Source organism: Callorhinus ursinus, unplaced genomic scaffold (assembly GCF_003265705.2).
Source record: "Callorhinus ursinus isolate GAN/ISIS: 27379988/994484 unplaced genomic scaffold, GSC_fseal_2.0 scaffold27, whole genome shotgun sequence".
In the NCBI taxonomy this organism is placed as follows: domain Eukaryota; kingdom Metazoa; phylum Chordata; class Mammalia; order Carnivora; family Otariidae; genus Callorhinus; species Callorhinus ursinus.
Genome location: NW_027397089.1, coordinates 12,676,701 through 12,687,050, shown reverse-complemented (window position 1 = coordinate 12,687,050; position 10,350 = coordinate 12,676,701). Strand labels below are relative to the sequence as shown.

Sequence of the window (10,350 nt, the reverse complement as noted above, 5' to 3'; positions counted from 1 at the left end):
ACTGAGGAACTGAATTTTAATTTTACTTACATTTAAGTTTAAATAGCTCCCTGCATCTAGTGGCTACCAGACTGGACAGCACAGCTTTAGATGAATAAATAACATACCGAGGTATAAACCGTATAGATGAATGATGGCCCCATGGGATCCTGATGACCCAGTTCTGTCTCTGTGGGAATTATGACCGAAAAAATTTCCTGAAGCAACCATTCTTCCTCAGCTACACGACTCTGTCCATCTGGATGTCCACATCCTCCTGCCCTCACGGTGCTGCCCGCCTCCTCACGGTGGAGCAGAAATCCTTGAGGAAGATATTCAGACCTCGGCCGTAGGCGAGGTGGTCTTAGGAGGAGTAGAGACACAGGTAGATGTTACAGATAAAAGAACCAGGCAACACTCGGTGAAAGACCAGCTCCACAGGTAGAGATTTTCCTCCTGCAGATTAACTGTGGAATATGAAGTAGCGGAAGGGCCAGATGCATTCTAAGGGGCACGTTCAATACTTTTGTTTTTACAGAGATAACAGTTATAGGAAGAGTGCTTTCGGCCTCTTTCTAAAGTGCTAGCTTGTTTTCAGTTTTCCGCCTCAATCATTCTCTGTCACTCCTGTGGCCTGTCATCAACCCTCAATTAGGAATTGGGAGTTTGTGGGGTTTTTAACATTTTAAACCTTATAGAGTAAATTATATCTTTAATAGGTGTCATACTCTGCTACAGGCAATATCCAAAAATAAACAGCTGTCTAATAGACCTTGTGTCTTCATTTGTAGGAGCAATAAGTAAGTACACTAATTAGTTTTCCATGATCCAAGAACCAAACTGGAGGGACTCAGAGGCTGGTGTAATACTGCCGGCCGCCTCCTTTAGCCATTCTCGAGTGTTGTGCTCAGTTTGCTCTGCTCCCTTCCCACAGCCCCTCTTTCACTTCATCAAACCGATCCTGTTAATACACAGGAGACGGAATTTCAAAAAAAAAAAAAAATTATCAGGGTACCTGGGTGGCTAAGTTGGTTAAGCATGTGACGCTTGTTTCACAGCTCAGGTCATGATCTCGGGGTCGGGGATCTGGCCCCATGTCGGGCACTGCACTGGGCATTGAACCTGCTTAGGATTCTCTCCCTCTGTCCCTCCCTGCTTGCACTCTTTCTTTCTCTCTCTCTGTCTCTCAAAAAATATATACATATCACTTCTACCAGAAATGCTTGAAAATCACAGCCATGATTGTGGTGGTATTTTTGCACACAAAAGGACATTCGTTACACACAGGGGTATAAGGTACACACAGGGGTGTAGGTTAGCTTATTTAATTCTCTCAGTAGCCATGGAATAGATGGTGTACATTTATGTTTCAGGTAAAGAAATCAAGTCTCAATTAAATAAAAAGTTAAATATGTACAAGAGTTGGTATTTAAATCTCTTGGCTCCCAAGGTAAGTGTTTTATCAGGGATTCCCAAAACTTTGTAGAAATACAATAAAAATACAGTAGAGGAGAAATTAGCAATGTTGTAAGGAAAGAATTTAAAACGAATTTCCAGGGGCACCTGGGTGGCTCAGTCGGTTAAACATCTGCCTTCGGCTCAGGTCATGATCCCAGGGTCCTGGGATCGAGCTCTACGTCGGGCTACCTGGTCAGCAGGGAGGCTGCTTCTCCCTCTGCCTGCCTCTCCCCCTGCTTGAGCTCGCTCGCTCGCTCTCAAATAAAAATGAGTTCCCAGCATTGGTTGCTGAAATCAGATAAGATTTTCTTAGGCTGGACATCACCTATTATATCGATCTGCCTGACCATTGAGGTTTAACTGCATGGGAGGCCTTAACTATCTAGCACAAAAAACTAAGGATTAGGAAAAGGAATGAATTTTTCAATGATAATTTGTCATCGCTACTTATGCTGATAATGAACTCACTCTGAAAGAAGAGACTAGTTAATAAGTAGTATTCTTACCTTAGTGTAGCCTGAAATATTTTAATTGTTTTTAATGGAGAGCTTATTGAAACATACAGAGTTGGTATCATCCTTTCATTTTAAAGGCAATAATTTGGATAAAATTATTAGATACCAAAATCAGTCTGGTTGGTGTGGACTGGTGACTGCTTATCTATGCCAGAGACAATCCAGCTAGTCCTCTAGCTCGCTAGATCTAGCAAGTCTCAAGGACTGTCAACAATGAACCCCTTCAAGGAATTTTGTAAGGCATCTTTAAATTACAACAATGAAAAATTTTCTCATAACATTTTTTTCTTTCAGGTGCGGCTGTGGACGCAGGCTAGACAGATGGGATGGTATGCAGCGAAGTGCATTGGCTGCAGCTAGTTTAGGAGAATCTATTGACATGGGCTTTAGCTTTGAACTTTTTGCTCCAGGAACAAAAGTTTTAAACTATAGGTAAGATTCTAGATAAGCAGATTAGTGACTTTTTCTGCTTGTTAGTCTTGTAACTAATTATCGGGTTTTCTCATTGAATTAAGAATTTACATGGTTTTCATCATTTTAGAAAAAATCACCAATTTCCTAGTTCTTGCAAATCAAACCTGGTATTATTGCTGGTCTTAATTACTAATCATTACCTACCTTCTTGCTATACTATTTTATAGTTAAGGGGGGAAAAAGTCTCTTTCAGATTTGTTCCCTGTTGATACATTTCTGCATTTATTTGAGATTCATTCTTGTTTTGTGAGGGGAACTAATAGCTATCATACTCAAGAATGAACCAGGTGCTTTGCCTTGCATATTATTTACTCCTCTTTACATTACTCTGAGCCAAGTCTTTTCTTTAGTTTTACTGATGAGGAGGAACACACATTACATAAAGTTTAAGATTAATTTGCTCATGAAAAATCTAACTCAGTTCCTTATTAAATCTTTAAGTCATGACTGTAGGCTAATATAGTCCAGATCCTACATATTTAATTCACTAGATACTTTTAATGATCATAAGAGATTGTGTGGTAGTATCATCTGTACAATAAATGCAATGTCATTAAAATGTTTTCTTTGTGACCCACCTCTCCACTGACACTCCTAGCTGTAAAATTTTGTGAATAGATTTTTGTGCTGGCCATCCTAGGATAACACAGTGTAACTGCATATCATGTTTCCTTTTTGGTACTCACTAGAATACTTTTATCATCTCTGTATACGGGTCGTAATGCTGGGAAAATAAAACGCACAGGGCTTAGGTTCAGATGATGAATTAATGCTGAGATGTACCAAAGGACAAGAATACGTCAAAGTTGTCATGCAGAATGGGCGAATAATGGGAGCTGTCTTAATTGGTGAAACTGATTTAGAAGAAACATTTGAAAACTTAATTTTAAATCAGACGGATCTTTCATATGGAGAAGATGTGCTAGATCCAAATACTGATTTAGAAGATTATGTAGTTCTTAAAATGCCTTTTTTAAAATGAAGTTCCAAACAACACATGAAAGTCACAATAAGGTAAATGCACTGTTTTAATGAAATTAAGAATACAGAAGTGATAATGATTTCAGTGGGAAAGTATTAAAATATAAATAAAATTGCAAAGATCAACTAATATAGTTACTTTTTTCCAACAGAAAACTGACCACTTATGTAAATGTAAGGATTTAAGTTAATCCTGATTTAGCCTTGGAGCAGATTTAGCTAGACTGTTACCTACTTGGCCAACAACTTGGTCTGGTATGCCAGACTCATTCTTCGATTATGAAATATGAGAGGGTTATGGTTTCAAGAGGCTTATTGTTTTGTTTTACTTAGAGATATAGCAATAGCTTCCTTGCTAATATCATTAATATTGATACCTTACTCCTTTTACATTTGGATTCTACAGCTGTTATGAGCTGAAATCACTCCCTTTCTGTGATAAGCCTATGTAAAATACTCCGTATAACATTGCTATCAAAAGGTATGTGAAGGGATAAAGGATTTAAGATAGGTATGTGAACTCATTCTTAAATATTTTACATTAAAATTAATTTTCTCTTTCATACTGTAAATCATGTATAAGTCATGATCTCAAATTTTCAAGTCTTCAATACTTCAGAGGTAAGTTCCATGTGTATAAAATATTAATAAAATTGTCTTATTTAAACTTTTAACTACAAAATAATGGTGTATACATGTATAAACTGTTTTCTTGGAAAATTTAGAAACACTCATGCATCATCAATTTTTCTTTTCTTAGTCCCTGTATTCTTAGATTGCTGAAGCATGTTTGCAGACTTCTGGAAGTTACCTGAATTTTTTTCTTCCCTTTTTTTATAAGCTCCTTCAGAATGACAAGTTTGAGATGATTCAATCTGCAAATAAAAACAAAGCAAACACTCTGGTCACAACTCAGCTGTTCCGTTTTCTTTTCAGATTAATAATCCCACTGGTCCTTCATATGAGCCCTACCCTGAAGGGATATGTTGTCAGAGACACAGTGGTACATAGCATATTTTTGTAGGCTTGAGAGTACTGAGTGTGTTAAGAGTCATTGGTTCTCGACCTCTGCTGCTCAGGCCAACTTCTTAACCAGTGTTGATCCACAACCAACATTGTGAGGGCAGGATGCATCACAAATTAAACAACACTAAAATGGATTTTTCACATTCTAAAAGGTTGGAAACTCTAGTCTATGTGAAAAGGTAGACTAGTTTAAACTATTAGTTACTATCTCTACAGAAAGTAAAGGTTTGTTTTCTCTCTTCCATGCTCAGATTCTAAGAAGAAAACTGCTTATCTCTTATGTTCTGCTGAGCCCAGAGGGCTCAGCAGGAAGCCTGCTTCTCCCTCTCCCACTCCCCCTAACAGTACTAGTTAGAGCATCCCCTAAGCTCTCATGTGTTTTCGGTATATAGAAAGGAATAGCTAGTTACCCTGAAACAGCTCTGCGTGGGCTTCTCTACTTGCATAGCAATGACATGTGCTTCATTGTTCAGAAGATTGGCTTTAGGTCCTATTTTCAAATATGAGATGGTAGCAAACGCTGTGAAACTGTGGTCTTCTCTGTGGAAGGTAAAGGCTGACACTCAAAGGCTTGCAGAAATTATAAACAAATTTATTAAAAACCATAAATTTTAATAATTTTAATACACTGATAGGGACTGAAACTTGCACAAAACAAACACTTTCTGTAAATTGCACTTTTTTGACATACAGTGATCAGTTAAAGTTGGGAGTTTACTAGGTAAATTTTATATGGCATTTAAGAGTTTTATATGAAACTGGAAAACTACTTGTTCTGTTGCAGTTATGAGAAACAATCATAAAGACAACACCAAAGGACAAGAAATGGATTTGTATATACTTAAGATACTGCTGTAGAAGAAGGTGTACAATAATTTTCTCCAGGTCTTCACGAGCAAGTTTGGGCGGAGCAACACCTGCCACTCTCAATTTTGCTGCACCCTTTCCCATCCAAGAATCAATCAGTTTCAGTGGCGTGAGCTTTTCATTCAGGTCCTCTGCCTGCTTCAGGATCTTGATTAGATCTCTGCAGTGTGCTGTGACATTCTTTCTTTCACATGCTGTAATGAGACAGGCAACTGGGATTTAGAAATTACAGCAAGCACAGGCTAGTTGAAGTGGTTTAAAATGAGTCATCCACATCAGCCACCCTAAACTGTTTTGTTCTGCATTAGAACTAGGCTATTCCCTAAGTCTATCACTAAACTAAGTTAGAGTCTCTGTAAGACATTATTGAATTTACAGTAATGTAAAGACAATAAGCTGGTTACCAGAAGACCTTGGGGTATGCTCTAGGAACTAGGGTGTATGCCATACATGACTGAGAGTTATAAGAGAATCCGTCTGTTTTTCATATTTACCTGATTTGTGCTCATTAAGCAACATTTTGAAAACTATGGGTTCCTCTGTATTCTGATTTAGAGACAAGAATGTCCTGCTCAGATACTCCTAATTAGTGATTCTAGCACCCTGACTTATATATGTATCAGACTCTTGTTAATGTGGTCAGTATAACACAGTATAATAAACTCATATACAAGTTTCTCTAGCTGCAAAGTTAAAATTATAGTGACCTTCACCCACCAAGACATCAAAACTGAGAGAACTGGTTGAGTCCCGACTCTTCAGACACAACACACAGGATAAAAAAAGTGAAAATACAGCACCAAAACACTGCTTAATTAGTGTCTGAGTGGTTAGCCATTATCTAGATCAGAAATGATTGACCATAATCTCTCCTTTGCATTAAATTTCTCTTCCCAATCGGTAACTAGCCTTTTCTTATAATAGCATTACTATTCAGAAGAATTTAAACTTTCCTTCACTTAAAAATTTAACATGCCTATAATATAGCAATGTAAGATACATACATCTACACAGCGCTTTTCACTTTATTTACCTTTGCTTTAAAACTTGAATTGTTGCAGGGCACCTGGGTGGCTCAGTTGTTAAGCATCTGCCTTCAGCTCAGGTCATGGTCCCAGGGTCCTGGGATCGAGCCCCGCACTGGGCTCCCTGCTCAGTAGGAAGCCTGGTTCTCCCTCTCCCACTCCCCCTGATTTGTTCCCTCTCTCACCGTCTCTGTCAAATGAATGAATAAAATCTTTAAAAAGGGGGGGGGCACCTAGGTGGCTCAGTCGTTAAGCATCTGCCTTCGGCTCAGGTCATGGTCCCAGAGTCCTGGGATCGAGCCCTGCATCAGGCTCCTGGCTCAGCAGGAAGCCTGCTTCTCCCTCTCCCACTCCCCCTGCTTGTGTTCCCTCTCTCGCTGTGTCTCTGTCAAAAATCTTTAAAAAAAAAACCAAAAAACTTTTGAATTGTTGCTTTTGAACCTAGAAAATGCTATTCACAGCTTGCTTAATCCATTTTGGGGTCTAATAATGCCCCCATGTAGTCCTAGCTATATTATATTAGCCTATAAAAATTTAAAAACAATGAACTAGCGAGTGTTCCAGTCTAAGATGGTGACACAGGAAGATCCTGAACTCCCCTCCATGGGCACACCAAATCTACACGTATTTATAGGCAATTCCTCCTGAAGAACAACTGAGGGCTCACTGAACAGCTTCTGTACAACAACACAGACCACCTAGAGAACAGCGAGAGACTGAGAGGTGGTAACAAAGGGTGACGCCACCCCTGATGCTGCAAGCTGCAGTGCAGAGGATAGTAATGAGGTACCAGGAGCAGATTTATCTATGCTGGGCCACAGAAAATAAAAACCATGGCTTAAAAGAACCACCAGAATATAAAGGAAATAGCCCTTGAACCCTGCTAACTATCTCTGGGTCGGAGGGTCCAGTGAATGCCACAGTTTATGTCCCCCACCACCTTGACAGCATAGATGGGAGCAAGGCCCAGGCACCCTAACCAGCCTACCACTTCAGTGAACCCTGGGCCCCCAAACCACACCAGCCCCAGCTGTCCCACCAAAGCAGCCGCATGGTGGTGCACGTGAGGACAGCCCTGGTCAGTGCTCACTACAGCTCCACAAAGCACCTCAGAACACTCCAGGCCTGCACTACTTTGGCTTCAGACAGCTTTCTAGGCCATTCCCCAGCTGCCCTGCCCGGACAACCTGGCTTGCACTCACTTCAGCTGTCCTTCCAGGGCACCATCTGTGCAGAGAGCCCTGTGAATGCCCCAGCCCTTTCAACTACAGCTGACTGCCTGGTTGTCCCCTGCACGAAGCACCCAGGGATCTCCTCAGCCAGCAACCCGCTACAGCTCTAGCTGCCCCAACCAGGGCACCTTCTGTGCATGCCAGAATACCCAAATTTACACCCACTTTGGTTTCAGCCATCCTGCCAGGGTGCCCTATGCATGGAGAACCCCAGGACCACCCCTGGCTTGCACCCACTTTAGCTTCATCTGTCCTGCCAGGGTACCCTCTGCAAAGAGACTCAGAAATGCCCCAGCCCACACCCACTTAAACTCCAGCCATCCCACCAAGGTGACCCCACTACAGGGTCCCCTGCAACCTCTAGCCCATGCCAGCCACAGCTCCAGCCAGTCAACAAAAATCACTGGGCATATACTATCTACATACACAGGGGAAAACCACACACCAAGACCATTCCTTCAACTTCGGGATAAGTAGCAGTTCTGCTTCATTCATGGAAACACAAAGTCAAGCAAAATAGGGAAACAAGGGAATATGCTCTAAATCAAAAAAACAAGACAAAACCTCAAAATAAGAACTTAATGAAATGGAGATAATATGCATGATGAAGAGTTTAAAGTCATGATCTTAAAAATGCTTGCTGGACTGAAGAATGAAAAAACTCTAAGAACTTCAACAAAAAACTGTAAACTACAAAGAACCAGAGTTGAAAAATACAACTGAAATAAAAACATTAGAGGGAATCAATAGTTGATTAATGGATGCAGAAGAACAGATCAATGATCTGGAAGGTGGGGTAATGGACAGCACCCAGGGAACAGCAAAAATAAATAATTTTTAAAAATGAGGATAAGTTAAGGGATCTGTTAGACAATATCAAGTGAACATTCCAGACACAGAAAAGAGAAAGGGGCAGAAAATCTGAAGAAATAGCTGAAAACTTCTCCAAGTAAGGAAACAAACACCCAGATTGAGGAAGCACACAGACCCCTTTAACAAGATGAACTCAAGAAGGTCCACAACACAAAATTAAAATGTCAAAGATTAAAGAGAAAATTGTAAAAGCAAGAGAGAAAAAGTTACATAAAAGAAAAACCACATAAGGCTATCAGCTGATTTTTTGGCAGAAACTTTGCAGGCCAGAAGAGTGTGGCACGATACATTCACAGTGCTGAAAGGAAAAAAACCTACAATCAAGAATACCCAGCAAGATTATCATTCAGAATTGAAGGAGAGAGAGAGTTCACAAACAAAAGGTGTAAGAGGAGTTCATCACCACTAAACTGGCCTTATAAGAAATTCTACAGGGACTTCTTTAAGTGGAAAAGAAAAGGCCATAATTAGATGTAGGGAAATTATCAATAAAAAAATGTAATACATGGCAACATATGCATAAACCATGGAGGGGGTGTGAAAAAGAAGTTCTTTTAGAATGTGTTCAAACTTAAATGACCATCATCTAATATACACTGCTTTATACTTAGAATGTTATATATGAACCTCATGGTAACCACAAACCCAACAACTGTAACAGATAAAAAAGGGAAAAAATACAGTATACAGAATACAGTCAATGGTACTGCAATAGTGTTACGTGGTGACAGATGGTAGCTACACTTCAGATGGGCACAGCATAACTTAGAGTTGCTGAATCACTCTGTTGTACATCTGAAACCAATGTAACATTGCATTAACTCAAAAGAAATAAATTTAAAAAATAGGGGCTCTTGGTTGGTTTATCAGTGGAGGATGCAACTCTTGATCTCAGGATCATGAGTTTGAGCCCCACACTGGGCATAGAGATTACTTTTTAAAAAATTTTAAAAAATAAAACAATAAAAAGGCAAACTTAAAAAAAATGTGGGAAAAAAAGTAATAGAAAGCCAAACATAACACCACATTGTCATCAATCACAAAGCAAAAAAAGAACTACAAAACCAGAAAACAACAAAATGGCAATAAGTAAACAGCTATCAATAATTACTTTAAATGTAAATGGTCTAAAAGTTCCACTCAAAAAACATAGGTTGCTGGAATGATATACAAAAACAAGACTCGGGGTGCCTGGGTGGCTCAGTTAAGTATCTGCCTTTGGCTCAAGTCATGATCCCAGGGTCCTGGGATGGAGTCCCGCATCGGGCTCCCTGCTCAGTGGGGAGCCTGCTTCTCCCTCTCCCTCTGCTGCTGCTCTCTCTTGCTCTCTTGCTCTCTCTCTCAAATAAATATGTAAAACCTTAAAAAAAAAAAAAGACTCATCTATATGCTGCCTATAAGAGACTTACTTCAGCCCTAAAGACACATACAGATTAAAAGTAAAGGGATGGAAAAACATGCAAAATGGAAGCAAAAAGAAAAGCCAAGTCCAAGACCAGATGGGTTCACAGATGAATTCTACCAAACATGTATCTCCTCAAACTATACCAAAAAACAGAAGAAGGAAAGCTTCCAAATACATTCCATGAGGCCATAATTACCCTGTTACCAAACCAAAGACAACACACAGAAAGCTACAGGCCAATATCACCTATGCACATAGATGCAAAATTCCTCAACAAAAGATTAGCAAACCACATTCAACCACACATTAAAAGGATCATTCACCAGAATGAAGTGGTACTTATTCCCAGGATACATGGATGGTTCAATATTTGCAAATTAATCAACGTGATACTCATTTATAAGAGGTAGAATAAAAACCATGTATCATCTGAATAGATGCAGAAAAAGCATCTGACAAAATTCAATACATGTTCATGATAAAAACTCCATAAAGTAGGTGTAGACGGAACATAC

General features: G+C 39.6%; 1 protein-coding gene and 1 pseudogene across 2 annotated transcripts in view; both read right to left on the bottom strand.

Moving 5' to 3' along the window:
* Positions 1–10,350, bottom strand: part of LOC112830060 (cationic amino acid transporter 3 pseudogene) — a 110,038-nt pseudogene that overhangs the window by 52,625 nt on the left and 47,063 nt on the right.
* Positions 3,437–10,350, bottom strand: part of RECQL (RecQ like helicase) — a 54,011-nt gene continuing 47,097 nt past the window's right edge. For both annotated transcript variants that reach the window (XM_025879715.2, XM_073877874.1), the window contains 3 exons: positions 5,275–5,494; positions 4,844–4,973; positions 3,437–4,282 (listed from right to left, as the gene is read on the bottom strand). In XM_025879715.2, coding sequence (XP_025735500.1) covers positions 4,139–4,282; positions 4,844–4,973; positions 5,275–5,494 — 494 coding nt within the window. In that variant the 3' untranslated portion in view covers positions 3,437–4,138. The remainder of the gene's footprint in view (positions 4,283–4,843; positions 4,974–5,274; positions 5,495–10,350) is intronic.